At 57.4% G+C, this 14,142-nt stretch overlaps 2 protein-coding genes across 12 annotated transcripts in view; one reads left to right on the forward strand and one right to left on the reverse strand.

The window, feature by feature from the left end:
- The window catches only part of SGSM3 (small G protein signaling modulator 3), a 41,712-nt gene extending 39,025 nt beyond the window's left edge, over nucleotides 1–2,687 (forward strand). For 6 of the 7 annotated variants that reach the window (XM_037068113.1, XM_037068115.1, XM_037068114.1 and 3 more), the window contains 7 exons: nucleotides 50–441; nucleotides 608–678; nucleotides 796–844; nucleotides 922–1,007; nucleotides 1,653–1,775; nucleotides 1,891–1,951; nucleotides 2,200–2,687. In XM_037068113.1, the coding sequence (XP_036924008.1) occupies nucleotides 50–441; nucleotides 608–678; nucleotides 796–844; nucleotides 922–1,007; nucleotides 1,653–1,775; nucleotides 1,891–1,951; nucleotides 2,200–2,280 (863 nt within the window). In that variant the 3' untranslated portion in view covers nucleotides 2,281–2,687. The remainder of the gene's footprint in view (nucleotides 1–49; nucleotides 442–607; nucleotides 679–795; nucleotides 845–921; nucleotides 1,008–1,652; nucleotides 1,776–1,890; nucleotides 1,952–2,199) is intronic. The other variant, XM_037068119.1, reaches the window with a different exon arrangement.
- Nucleotides 2,688–2,876: 189 nt separating this feature from the next.
- Nucleotides 2,877–14,142, reverse strand: part of MRTFA (myocardin related transcription factor A) — a 142,137-nt gene continuing 130,871 nt past the window's right edge. For 3 of the 5 annotated variants that reach the window (XM_037068107.1, XM_037068112.1, XM_037068108.1), the window contains 7 exons: nucleotides 13,677–13,808; nucleotides 11,254–11,507; nucleotides 10,842–11,013; nucleotides 8,861–9,853; nucleotides 7,775–7,936; nucleotides 7,380–7,440; nucleotides 2,877–4,347 (listed from right to left, as the gene is read on the reverse strand). In XM_037068107.1, coding sequence (XP_036924002.1) covers nucleotides 3,833–4,347; nucleotides 7,380–7,440; nucleotides 7,775–7,936; nucleotides 8,861–9,853; nucleotides 10,842–11,013; nucleotides 11,254–11,507; nucleotides 13,677–13,808 — 2,289 coding nt within the window. In that variant the 3' untranslated portion in view covers nucleotides 2,877–3,832. The remainder of the gene's footprint in view (nucleotides 4,348–7,379; nucleotides 7,441–7,774; nucleotides 7,937–8,860; nucleotides 9,854–10,841; nucleotides 11,014–11,253; nucleotides 11,508–13,676; nucleotides 13,809–14,142) is intronic. The other 2 variants (XM_037068110.1, XM_037068111.1) reach the window with 2 other exon arrangements.

Here is a 14,142-nt window from a genome sequence, read left to right on the forward strand (position 1 = left end):
GGAAGTGTGGGTACACTAGGCGGCTCAGAGGACCCTGCCTCTCCCACAGGTTGGTTTCCAGCCAAGTTTGTGGAAGTTCTGGATGAACGGAGCAAAGAGGTAAGCAGGGCACAGGGTGGGGCTGCCCTGGGAGATACTGCTCCCTCCACCCTGGAAGCCCTGTGCCCTCCTAGCCAGGGCCTGTGTCCTGACCAAGTTCTGGCATATGGCTGTGGATGTGAGGACCGAGAGAGAGGGTGGCTGGTGGTGTGCGTCTGGGGCCTCTCAGACCCTGTCCCCGACCATCAGTACTCCATCGCTGGGGATGACACAGTAACGGAGGGGGTCACGGATCTTGTGCGAGGGACCCTCTGCCCAGCCCTGAAGGCTCTGTTTGAACACGGACTGAAGAAGCCTTCCCTGCTTGGGGGTGCCTGCCACCCCTGGCTGTTTATTGAGGAGGTGAGTCAGTGGCTGGACCTGTGTTCCACACTGTTCTCCCTGAGCCCCTGGGCTCTGTGGAGCTGGTGGCAGGAGCTTTTGGGGTGGTGATTTGCGCCTAATTGGACCCTGTGACTTTGACCTTGGACCTACCCAGTTGTCCCTGACACTATCCCCCTGCCCTCAGGCAGCAGGCCGGGAAGTAGAGAGAGACTTTGACTCCGTGTATTCTCGCCTGGTGCTGTGTAAGACATACAGGTAACCAGGCCCCAGTCCCTCCCCTGGCAGGGTGTCCATCCTGGCATCCTTGTGGGAGGGAGGAGGGAGCAGCCCACGCCTGCACACCGGGCAGCTTTCATTCCCCACCCCCCCTAGGTTGGATGAAGATGGCAAAGTTCTGACCCCGGAGGAGCTGCTCTATCGGGTAGGTGGAGCCTTGGGTGCAGCCTGGCTCCTGAGCTGGCACCTGGGGGCATCTGAGTGACAGCTGTGTTTTCCCAGGCTGTGCAGTCTGTGAACGTGACCCACGATGCTGCACATGCACAAATGGATGTGAAGCTCCGCTCCCTCATCTGTGTGGGGCTCAAGTAAGTGTCTGCTCCTGCTGCAGGTGTGACAGTCCACAGTTGGACAAGTGGCAGCCCTGTGGGTGGGGGAGGGGCAGGGGCCCGTGAGCCCAGCCTTCCAGGACCCCGAGGGGTGGACAAGTGGAAGGCAGCAAGGGTGACCCCCAAAGGCCTTCCTCTAGCACAAGACCAGCCCTTGCTTTGTGGGCAGGGAAGGCACTTGAAGGTTATATCAAACACAAGATTTTAGCAAAGTGACGAGTGAAGGGACTTCCTAGAAATAAGTCTAGTGTAGCAAACTAGGGAGGGGAGCCCTGCCTGAGGGGACTTGGGCATTTGTGAGGCTCAGGCCTGGGTGAATGAGATGTTTCTGGATTTGCTACCACCTGGGGTGGGAGGAGGGCTGGTTTGCAAAGGAACAAATGTCCCTGAGACAAGCTCAGGATGTGGCTGTGGCCCCCACCAGGCTGGGGAGTATGCACTTCACTCTGGACTGACCAGCAGGGCTCAGGGTGCCTGGCAAGAGGTGCTAACTCTCAGATGCAGAGAGGAAAGGGCTGAGAGTAAAGGATGTGGAGGGAGAGGGGCTGGGGCTAGAGGAGCTCCAGAGGGTAGAGCCCCATCCATGGTCCTCAGAAGACCCTATGGATGCCCCCCCATCCCCAGTGAACAGGTCCTACACCTGTGGCTGGAGGTGCTCTGCTCCAGCCTGCCTACTGTGGAAAAGTGGTACCAGCCCTGGTCCTTCCTGCGCAGCCCGGGCTGGGTCCAGATCAAGTGTGAGCTCCGGTAAGGACGCTGCCCTGGTGCTGGGCTTCCGGAGCCCAGTCCAGTGACCCTGGGGGTCTGAGGTTGGAAAGAGCCAACCTGAGCGTGACTGACAGCCTCCCCTTCCTCCCTCCAGTGTCCTCTGCTGCTTTGCCTTCAGCCTCTCCCAGGACTGGGAACTTCCTGCAAAGAGAGAGGTAAGTGGTTGGGGTTGGGGCTTTGGCCCAGCAACCTTTCTCCTGAAGGGGCTGCTGCGGTGGGTGTGCTGGCAGATAAGTCCAAACGTTCCCTGGGTGGCTGAGGCGGGGCCCTATGGTCTCACCTGAGTGCTGGCATTGCCTATAAAGGACCACTCGGGCTCCTGCCACCTTGGGCTTCCTCGCTGTTTGCCCCAGCAGCCCTTGCTGTGTGGCCCCAGACAGTGAGGGGCTGTCCCTGTGTGCAGGAGGAGAAGAAGCCCCTGAAGGAAGGCGTCCAGGACATGCTGGTGAAGCACCACCTTTTCAGCTGGGACATAGATGGGTGATGCTCTTCCTCCAGTGGCCCTGTCATGCCCAGGCCTCTCCCAACCCATCGGCTACCAGAGCAGCTCCTTCCTCAGCAAGAAAGCAGCACTGCCCTGCTTTGGACAGGGGCTGCGGTGGCCCAGGCCTAACCCAGCAGGAGCAAGGGGAGAAGACACTGGAGCTTTGGCCAGGCATTATGGTAGAGAGAGAGGGGGCACCACCCTGAAGCAGAAGATGGGGGTCCTGGCTCAGTCTGTTCCATCCAGTGTCCTTTTGTAGGCCCTGGGCCCCAACTTTACTACTGGTACTGGTCATAAACCTCGTGAGGAGGTAGAGAGCCACCTGTCAGTTTTCACTCAGGAAAGGAATGGGGGTGACTGAAGGCTCCTTGGCCTCTTTGGGTTGTAAATAAATTGTCTTTGAGAAACCACACCCGTCTTTGGTCCAGTAGGGGCCATGGAGCTCTATGTCCAAGGTGCTGCCCTTTCTGGAATCATCTAGAACGGACAGCCTGGCTGGGAAGGGGTTATGGGGATATGGTATGGCCCCCAGATGCTAGAAGGCCTAGGGCCCAGCTGTACCAACTACTTTGTAGATTGAACACAGTCTAACAAACTGGGGTTTCTGTTTTTATTTTAAAAAGTTCACACAGCTTTCCCACCTCTGTCCCAGCACTGGTTTTGGTGATTCCCTCCCCATGCCCCTGTGGATGACAGCGATAGGCCAGAATGGAGGCTCGGCCCCAGCAGAGAAGGAAGCCTAGCCTGAGGGCTACCTCTGGCCCCCGCTATGCGGCTAATGCCCCTCCTGTCCCAGGGCTGTTGTGGCGGCAGCGGGATGGAATGTGGGCAGGGGACCCGGAAGCACCTCTGCCCTTGTGGCACTGATAAGGAGCGGGACAGGTGGGGTACAGGCTGTGATGGGGTGTCTACATGTCAAACACACGTGAAGGGTGGGGCTGGGGACCCCGGAAGAGGTGGTCTCCAGGCCATTCTGTATGTGCACAGTAGGATAGGAGGGAGCTGCATCCTCTTACCCCCCAAAAATATATGTATATATGTATGGCGATATATAATATAGAGGAGTATGTACACCTGTACAGAACACATTTGCTACCAACTACTAAATGGTTACACTACACCAAGACATTAACGTGGCAGCTCCCCCCACCCTCCAACAAACCCCCACCTTCCCAGGAACCCGGGGTTGGCATCACTGGGAATGGGAGGTAGAGGCCCAGCTTGTTTCTTCCCTCACAGGGAAGGGAGGGGGTTCATGCCTTGCCCACCTGAGCAAACTGCAGCTGGACAGGTTACCTCCAACCTCACAAAAGGAGGCCAAATAACACCCCTGGCCTGTCCAGGTCTCTCAAACCCAGGGGTGGACCCAGAGCTGCTGCTTGGCAGCTTCTCTCCTGAGTGAGCCTGAGCCAGGGAGGGAAAAGCAGGGCCTGTGATTGTCAGGACTCACAAGTGCGCAGAGAGGCTGAATCAGGCAGGAGAGAGCCGAGCTCCCTTAGAGTTCCCAGGGCTCCCAACTTCCAGCCCCTCAGTCCCCTGGCAAACCTGAAAGCTACAAGCAGGAATCCCAATGTAGCTGCAAGTCGTGGCCATCAAGAAAGTCTGTGGAGAAGAGGCTGGGGGCTGTGGTGCTGAGCGGGGCCAGGCTGAGCACAGGGCCACCTGATGACAACTCTAGCCAGTCCATGCTGTCCAGGTGGCCGTCAGCCAGGTCCAGGCCCATGCTGCTGGGCTCAGGGGCAAAGTGCAATTCCGAAGTGTCCATGGGTGAGGGGGGGTGGTCCAGGATGGCAGAGCTGCTCAGCATCTGGCTATGGAGGTCATCAATGAGGGAGAGGGACTCTGGCCCCTCATGTCCACTGGTCAGCAGGGGCAGCCCTGTGCTGCTCTCCAAGAAGTCCTCCAGGCGCCCAGGGAGGGCAGGTGAAGCCGATGGAGGCAGGGCAGCCTGGGGAAGCTCAGCAGAGGGTGGGGAGTGTGTGGCCAGGGGCGATCCGCAGGCTGCTGTCGAGGGAGGCTTCTCTTTCCCTGGCAGGGATGGTGGCTCCTTGAAATCTGCTGAAATTTCTGTCCATCAAGGAAGTAAATGGATGTCAGAAGCCAGGCCTGAATAGGACCTGAAGTTGGACCCTACCTTATACCACGTACAAAAATTAACTCAATTTTTGGGCCAAAAATTTGGGCCATTAACTCAGTGGGCCAAAGATCTAAATTTAGGAGCTAAAACTACCAAACTCTTAGAATAAAACACAGGGAGGAAATATTCATGACATTGGATTTGGTATCAATTTCTTGGTTATGATACCAAAATCACAGGCAATAAAAGAAAACTGGACTACAGAAAAATTTCAAACTTTTCACTATCAAGTGGAAAGTGGAAAGACAACCCATGGAAATGGAGAAAATATTTGCAAATCATATTATTTGATAAGTGATTCATATCCACAATAAAGAACTATAATTCAACAACAAACCCCAAGTGAAAAATGGGCAAAGGACTTGTAAGACATTTCTCCAGAAGACACACAAATGACCTATAAGCACATGAAAAGATGCTCCACATCACTAGTCATGAGGGAAACGCAAACCAAAACCATGATGAGCTACCACTTCACGCCCATTGGGATGGCTATAGTCAAAAAGGAAAGGGTGGGTGCTCTGGAGAAACCTGAACCTTGTATACTGCTGGTGTGAATGAAAAGGTGTAGCTGCTGTGGAAAAGTCTTGTGGTTCCTTGAAAAGGTAAATATCAAAAACCTATGATCCAACAACCCCAACACCACTTCTGGGTGTAGAGGCAAAGAAGTGAAAGCAGGGACCTGGAACAGCGCCCGTATGGCCATGTGCACAGCAGCACTCCTCAGAGTGGCCCAGAGGTGGGCGCAACTCAGGTGTCCAGGGGACGACCTGATCAGCACAGTGTGGTACCTCCACACGATAAAGTATTCTTCAGCCATAAAAGGAAACTGTGGTACACACTATTGTATATAAACCACGAGGGCACTATGCCAAGTAAAGTAAGCCCGAAACAAAAGGACAAATACTGTATGATTCCATTCATATGAGGTCCCTACTGTGAATGTACTTAATGCCACTGAACAGTAAATACATTTAAAATGGTTAGAATGGCAAATTTTATGTATATTTTATAATAAAAGAAGTTATGAAGAAACAGGCTTGCTCCCCATCCCTGTAGGTCCTGTCCTCCCACTTTTCTCTCATCCTAGCTGGATACACTGCTCTCACCAAATGACCAGCTCCAAGTAGACTTGTCAACCTGCCCAACTGCCACCAGCGAGGACACTGCCAACCCTACCCACCTGACTCAAATGCCTTCTCTGGCATCCTCACCACCTCTCTTCTCTGGCCACTTCTCCGTGGTCCGCTGGGTGCAGGCAGCATTCCCCTCCCTTACTCTGCCATGTCTTCAACCCTGGGGCTCAAGGCCGCTTCCTCCCCACTTCCTGCTCGAGCTCTCTGTTCCTGTCCGGCCTCACCCCTCCCACTTTCGGTTCCTGTCTGGACACTGGGAACTCCTAAAATTCACACCCAGGCCTCTCCAGCTGCCTCCCAGCCCAGCAGCCTCAGTGCCGCTTGCTTGTCAGAAATCCACCTCAGGTCCCACTGCAGACCCCAGTGTCCAGGGAGTCTCCCTAAGATCAAGGTCACTGACCAGGTTTTGAGCTTTTTTTAAAAAAATTGAGGTAAAATTCACCATTTTAAAGTGTACAATTCCATGTCTGTGCTCTCACTTTATTCTAGCACCTTACTTAACCCTCTCCCTACTGACAAAGCAGTTAAAAAAGAGATTCCACACTCCTGCTCACTCCTGAAATCCCCGACCAACCTGTGCCCTCCCTGCACTCGGGTCCCCCTACCCCACACCACCACGCTGGCCCGCTGGCATGCAAACATGCTGCCCTTTCTTTGCTCCCCTTTGCAGGAAACCCTCTGCAGGGAGTTCTCCAGACCTGCTGCTTCCCACACCTGCTAGCCCCTATTCAACCTACAACTAATTTGCCCACTGTAGTGCCCTAGCTGAGGTCACCAATGGCCACCAGATCTTGGTCTGTGTCTTCCCTGACTGCCCGTCAGCAGCGCCTGGCTTTAGGCCTTCACCCTCAGGAGTGCCCTCCCCACCTTGGCCAGCCTCATCTGCTTGTATCCCCAGCTCCGCTTCATTCTCTGCTCACCCAGCCTCGTGGCTCTGACTGCCAGTCTAGACGCCAACAACTCCCCAGTTACTGCCTTGACCCCAGACCTCACCTGGGCTATGCGCATGACAACTCCAGTCTTGGGACATATCTAAATCCAACTGAGGTCGCACATCATATGGCCCCACACACCCCACTGGAGCTCCCCCCAGTCACGCAGCTGCATCCTGGTGACTCAGGCTGAAACCCTTGACGCCATCCTTGGCTACATTCTTGTCCTCTCGCCATACTCCTAACCCATAAATCCAACTGGCTCTCTCCACAGTAGACCCTGACTTCTGACTCCTCGCTTCTCCAGTTTGCTGCAGCCTCCCAGCGCCTGCCCTCTGCCCCCTGGCCTGGATCACTACAGTGGTCGTCTTGCTCCTGCCTTTCCACAGTCTTCTGCTCAAAGCTGTTCAGTGCATTCTGGCATCATCCAGAGTCAAAGCACCTCCACTCTGCACCCATGAAGCCTCATGATCTGCCCCTGCCCTGACTTCTGACAACCATACCTGCTCACCGGTCACCCACCATGCACCTGAGATCTTCCCTCCTTTTCATGGCATTTAGTCCTATCCCATGTGATATAAGTTATTTATTTTGTCATTTACATCCCATTATTTTGCTCACTGCTATGTCCCAGGGCTGCAGGGACAGTGCCTTCCAGGCAGTGGGTCTGGGTAAAGCAAAGGAGTGTTGAGGCTACGCTTCCCCTCCCCCGGGGTCTTGCCACAGCCCTGGAGGTAGGGTGTCTTAGCCCTTGCTGTGTCTAAAGTTCAAGGCCTGTTGCCTATTAAGTGTTCAATAACCAAACAAAGAATAATCGACCCAGTGAAGGCTGGAGACAAGCTATGGAGAGAGGAGGCGGCGGGGGAGGAGGCCGCTCAGGGGTCTGGACTTTACCTCCACTCTGAATAAGAATGTCAAACAGGTCATCCATCTGTTGACTTGAGGAACCATTTTCCTGTGGGAGAAAAAAAGGAGAGAAAAAAAGGTGAAAATCTACAACAGGAGACCCCCAGCCAGGATCAGGGCATATACCCTTTCCCCTCTGCCGAGCTGGCAGCCAGACCCAAAGAGCCCACTGGCCTAAGCTCAGGCTCCAGCACCCACACTTACCCCCCTGGACCAGGCCCTGGCATACCTGCTTGGAATGGCCCGAGGCCTCTCCCAAGGCCTCTGCGACCTTACAGGACTGGTTCCCACCCACCCCTATCCTCCAGCTGGGCTTGGGGGCACTGTGGGAGCCCAGCCCCGCTGCCTAGGCAGCCACCCACCCTGACCAGGCCTCAGCCTACCTTCTTCACCTGCTGTCTGGGCTGCTGGTTCATGGCTTCTTCATAGCCAGGCGGCTCCTTCTTCAGCAGAGAAGTGGGGGTCCCAAAGCAGGGCTGTGGCGGGGTCTCCAGGTCCATCTGGGCTGGTGGGCCAGGGGCTGGAGAACCAGGCTGGGACAAGGACTGGACATGAGAACAGTGAGAGAAGCAGGAGTTGGGGGAGGGAAGCAGCCCCGGGGCGCTGTCACTAAAGGAGCACAGGCGGGGAGGCGCCCACCTTCTAGGCTGGGCCCACTTGGCCAGCTGCACTGGCTTTCAGAAAGCTTTCATAGATAGAAGGCACTGGGGAAAAGGGATCCAGGCTGAGGGAGGCCCTGACCTCTGACCCTGCAGAGGGTGGGGCTCTGGGCTGGTTTCCCCTCTCCTCCTTTTCTGCCTAAGGCTGCTCAGGGCTACTGTCTCCCATCCTTGAGGTGCCTGGTCCCTGTCACTGCCCCCTCCATCCCAGAATTCTGCAGGGCTGAGAAACCACACAAAGCCGAAAGGAGACTGGGTCAAGGGTTTGGGCTGTGGGGGTAGCAGCAGCAGCAGGGAGCCAGTTGCCAATGACACTGGTGTGGGACAGCTGGCCTCTCTGCGGGGGAGAGGAGTGAAACTCACCAGGTTCAACTCAGTGCCCACCCCCCGGCCCCCACACCCAGATCCCAGACCACAGAGCTGAGCCTACAGCTTCTCTCTGACCCTCATGGGGGCCCCGTCCCACACCCACGAAGCAGAGGCAGAGGTGGGCCTGGCCTGCGGGGGCTGCTCTGGAGCCCTTTGCTGGGGTGCAGAAATGTTCTGATGGCAACAGCAGGAGGAGGTCTGCAGCCACTGACGGCTCCACCCTTATGGCTGTGGGGTCATGAACGGTACCTTAAGGGTCCCAGGTCCTAATACCCTCTTTGGTGACATAGGGAGGGCAATCCCTCATTTTGAAGGGTTAAAGGGGAAGTTTAAAGGAAACAAATCTAACCCGCCCAGCCATGGGGGCTCCTGGTACATGGGGCTGTCATTAGAAGCACCTTCACACATTTCTGTATTCTCCACCCCTGCCCACAGCCGTACCTGCTGGGGACTCCCGCTGGCCAGGCCAGGGCTGTCTGCATTCTTATTGGTCACGGTGAGGACGACGTGGGTCCCAGTGGCGTCAGTGATGATGGTGGGAGGTGCAACCCCCTTGATGAGGCCAGAGTCCTGTGGGCCTAGAAGCAGCTGGGGTGCGGGGGCCGGCTCTGCCTCAGGCAGCACAGCTTCCTGCTTCACCACCACTGCAGGGGGCACCAGCGCACAAGGGTCTCTGTGGTGGGTAGTAGGGGCTGCCAGGCTGGGGCTGAAGGGGTGAGCATGGCCCAGGGGCTGCTGGCTCAGCTGGCAGCTAGAGAAGCAATTCTCTTGCTTCACCGGGGTAGGGGCCGGGGCAGGCTGCTGGGCCCGCTTCTCCTGCTCCAGCTGCAGCCTTAGCCACTCCACCAGCTGCTGCTTCTGCCGGAGCATGCGAGTCAGCTCCTCGATCTGCTTGTCCTTTTCCTGCAGCATCTGGTCCTTGTCACGCCCCTCCAGCTCTGCCCGCACCCCAGGGCTCACGCAGCAGGACCCAGCCCGGGGACCCTCCTCCTTGACAAGGATCCGCAGTGGTGAGGCCTGCAGGGTGAGTTGGGTCAGTGGAGATGTCACCATCTCACCAAAGGTGTCCCCAGGCGTGGAGTTCTCATCGCCCGTGCTGAGCAGTGAACGCTCCGAGGGAGTAGGAGACACAGGAGGCGTAGAACCCGTGCTGCCAAATTTCACCACTCCATTGCTGGTCACTGTGGCCACCACCACCTCTGCTGGGGTCAGGCCTGCTGCCACCAGGGCGGGCCCCGTGCTTAGTCGGGCTGCTGGGAAAGCTACCACGACCTCACCAGCCTTGGGCAAGATGGAGGTGGCAGCAGGGACCTTGGGGGCTCCTGGGGCAGGGCTGACTTGTTCTTGGTAAGCACGCAGGCGCTCAATCAGGTCTGTCTTGGTGCCTGAGACAGGCAGTGACCGCAACTTTAGCTCCTGCTTCAGCTCTGCCACCTGCAAGGGGGTGGAAAGTCAGGGCAGCAGGGGATGCAGGGAACTGGGTCCAGAGAAGTCAGAGAAGGACAAACTCTCGTGTCTCCCAGGCCTCGTCTATTCAGGCTCACTGGCCACTTCACATGCATCAGTCCCACAGCCCTGAAGGGCGAGACACGTGCCCCAGGCCCAGCCTGCTCCCTTTCCCTGTCCTCACCACAGCAGCAGAGCCTAGTCAAAATGTTCTCTACCCCCGTGTCTGGTCAGGGCATGCCCTCAGCTGTCCCCTGCCCTCGTATGAAGCCTGGTGCTCAATGAACACTTAATGGACTGATTGGATTTTACAGATACAAACATTAAGCGGCAGAGTTAGGAGCCATATCCAGGTCTGATGGACTCTGAAGCCCCTGTGAGGCCTGGGTGTGTTGCTGCGATCAGGGCATGATGCAGGACAGGCCGGGAGAGTTTGTTCAGAGGACAACCTCTCAAGGGAGAATGTGACCCTCTGTGTCTTCTGATCCGGGGAGAGGAAACAGGCGAGGCCCCAACACGACCCGCCCCTCCAAGGCCCTGGCATACGAGCATGCACCACTCCCCTCCCAGGCAGGTTCAGCACTTGCCCAGCAGGTAGGGGTGGAGGCTGGTGCTGACTGGCAGTGTGGGAAAGGCGGGTATGCTGCAGCTTACGGCCCCGAGTCTGAGTCCTGGCTCTGCCCCCCGCCAGACCTCCCCGAGACACCCCTGGTAGCTCATCCATAAGTAGGGGGACTTTCCCGGTCTCCCACACTGCCCTGTAGAGGCTGAGGAAGCGAAGAGGTATACAAGGGCTGGGTAAGCCCCCAGGCCCTGGACAGATGCTGGCTGATGTCAGCAATGATCAGGGCCAGGCAGGCCTTGGACCAGGTACCAGGTGCCTCTGCTGGAGACCGGAATCTGGAGCTCTGCTCCGCCTTCCATGACCATGGGTGCTGAGAGGGCTGCTTTCCCTAACTTTCGGGTGACCACCTACCTTCATGTCGTCCAGATTGGCAGGCAGGGACCCCGGTTTGCCAGTTAGTGAGGTGCTGTTCTGACGTGCAAGCCCACTGGGCCCAGAGGCACCCGAGCTGGAGCCGGTACTGGTAGTGGAAAGGCTGCGCATTGAGGGGGGGCCACTGCTTCCTGCAGCCTCACTTGCCGGCCTGAGGAAAGAAAGACAGGAGTGGGCACCCACAAGTCTCCTCCTCCGTTTTCCCCAGGGCCAAGCAGAGATGGCCTGGGATGAGGGGTCTGCCCACAGGCCCTGCCTGGGGACTATTTTTGCAAGGTCCAGACAAAGGATCCTTGAAGACTGGGGTTCACCCACCCCAGACCTGGCTGGAATCTGCCTGTCTTAGGGCACCCACGGCAGGGATGGAGGGGGGACTGTGGTGGGCTCCTACTTCGGCGGGGCTGGCAGGATGGTCTGGTAGTTATAGTGCTGCTGCTGCTGCTGGTTGAGGATCTGCAGCTGCAGGAAGAGCTGCTGCTGCTGCAGGATCTTGGCGTAGGAGGAGTCCATGGGGGGCGCCCCCTTGTCCTGCTTTTGGTCCGGGGGGATGTACTGGTGATACTTGAGCTTCTTCACCTTTGGCTTCAGTTCCTTGGCTTTCTTGCTACGCTGCGACTTCTCACCGGCAGACTTGGGTTGGCTTTGCTGAGGGCACAGGAGATGAAGGGGCCGTCAGGGGGCAGTCCTGGGCCCCTCAGAGGGAGGCCCCCAAGTGGGAGGCTGGTGGCCGTCCTAGCGCAATGGAGTGGCTTCTGAGGAGGCACTGTCACCCACCCTGCCTAGTCCCCCTCTCCTCCTACTGGACTGTACCCCTCCAAAAGCAGAGGCCTCATCTGTGGCCAGAAGTGTCCCAAGGAGGAGGCAAAGACGCACTGAGGGGGAAGCCTCCAGGCTAAGGGGAAATCAATCAAAAGCACATGTCACTGTCATACCAGGCAGAGAGTGAACACGACACAGAGATAAAAAGAGCTGGTTTCTGGAGCTTGTGCCACCCACACCAGGTTCTTTACAGAGGCCACGTCACACAGACCTGCAGGAATCCTGCCCAGACAGGGACTTGCAAGTCCACTTGAAAATGAGGTAACAGGCTCAAAGGCCACACAGTGACCTTGATCTCACCACATGAGGGGACCTGGGACCCAAACCCAGGACTCCAAAAGCTCTGTTCCTTCACCAAAGGGGCCTCGAAGACCCCCAGCTGGCACACTGAGGACCCGGCTGACCCAGAAGAGTAGCGGGACATGCCCAGGAGGCCTGTGGTTGTCAGGAAGGGCAGAGCTGGATGAGGGCGAGCGTCAGCAGGGGCGTGCCAGGCCGGGGCTGCGGAGAACCTAGAGGTTTTTGAGCCAAGAGCGCCAGACAGAAGGGTGGGGACCTGCTATAAAATCAGCTGGGGTCATGACTCAGTGGCGATGGGGATGAAGCAAAGGTTTGGGTAGATGGACGAGAGGAAGAGCCAAGGACAGGAGCATGTGGCAGGTGAGCAATTCAAGGGTTAACGGCTCTGAGCTCTGGCAACTATGACAATGGGGGTCGCTTTGTGGGAGCCAGGAAGAGGTTCTGGTTTTGCCAAGAAGACGACAGAGCTGGCAGAGCACCTGTGTGCACGGAGACGGGCCCGTGGAGGGGACCCAGAGCAAGGCTGCGGAGAGAGCAATGGGGCCAACAGGGGCGGAGGACAGAGGCTGAGCTGGGCCTGGGAGAACCCCACAGAGAGGGCGGAGCAGAAGGAGCCAAGGGAAGAGCAGCCACAGAAAAAGGCAAGGGAAAGCAGGCACGGAGAGAGCAGCACAACCCAAGGGTGTCTGAGGCAGATGGGCGGCTAGGGCAGGGGTCAGGGGCCCTTGAGGAGGGTTCACTGATGAGGCTGGGGGGTCAGGCCACAGAGGATGAGGCCGGACCCAGAGAAGAGGAAGCGAAGACAAACACACAAACATACACTTTCAAATGTATGGTGGTCAAAGGCAGGCACAGGTCATATGACAAGGAGCAAGTGTGAGGGAGGAATTTTAGGGGAAACACTAACATCTGTAGCCAGTCAGGAACAGACCACAAGGGCAAGAAAAGTACCCACTGATGAGGGAGCAGCCCAGGGCCAGAAGAACGCTCTGGAGCACCTGGGCCAGGCCAGGGGTGCTGGCTGCTTCCTCTGGGACTCGGGAAGCCTCAGAGCAGGCAGGAGGAATGAGGGGCGGGGCCACGCAGGGAAGGGTGGGGGGCATCAGGGAGCCCCACAGACACACACAGCACCCAGAGGTGCAGCACTGGCTCAACTAACATGAGAGGACAGGAACCTGGCCAGCTTCCAGGCTGTGAGTGATAGGAGCAGAGGACCACGGACAACCAGCCTCCCAAGCCAGGGCAGGGGGTGTCGGGGGGACTAGAGAACGAGAGCAGACGGGGAAGCAAGCCGGGGTGGGGAGGGAGAGAACCTGCCCAGCAGGAGCACAGACTAGTTTCACAGGCCCTGGAGGCGGGGGCTCTACAACCCATGAGGCTGACGGCAAACCCAACAGCCCCTTCAGGAATTTCAGGTCGGGCCATAAAGGAGAATAAGAGACCTCTGTCACTGCCAGCTGAGTGACCTTGGGCCCCTCATTTCACTTTTCGGCTGTGCTCGGTAAATGGGGGCGGTCACTGAGACAGCCAGTATCCCTAGAGGCACCCGAACACTACCTCAGTGACCTTTGCTAAGCCCTGACCAGGGAGCAAAGACATGCACCCCACCCCCGGTAGCTGTCCCCACACGGGGATGAAGTCACAGCCGGGCTGAGGGGCACAGGGAGGGAAGAACAGTCAACTGAAGAACGGTACCTTAATGAGCGTGGGGGTGGGCTTGGCAGTGGAGACGGTGGTTCCGTTGGTGAGGCTGGGAGGCAAAGGAGGCTGCTCGGCCAGGAACAGCGTTTCTCCAGAATCCGGGCCCACTGGGAGTTGAGATACAACCTGAGAGAGAAGGGGAAGTGAGGAGGGCAAGGCCATCTCCCGCTGGCAATGCATCCATACAGTCCTGCTCTGCCTGGAGGTGGGTGACAGTCACTTCCTTAGGTACCATCACTGTTGGGGCAAAGGGAATTAGAAGGGGGAGAGGCAGAGGGTGGTCGGGGTGGCCGCGGAAGCTTACGCACCACAGGCGGCCCAGTGTCCTCCCCTGGGACCACAGGCTGGCTGGAATGGCCGTTTGCTGCTGACATGTCCCTTCCCTGGAGCAGCCAGCTCTTGAGCTACCAGGGTAACACCCCTCCTACCACCGTCTCACCTGGTCCAAGCAAGGGGCCCC

The sequence above is a fragment of the Sturnira hondurensis genome, unplaced genomic scaffold, assembly GCF_014824575.4.
Source record: "Sturnira hondurensis isolate 20B ecotype Veracruz unplaced genomic scaffold, ASM1482457v3 Scaffold0017436, whole genome shotgun sequence".
Taxonomy (NCBI): Eukaryota; Metazoa; Chordata; class Mammalia; order Chiroptera; family Phyllostomidae; genus Sturnira; species Sturnira hondurensis.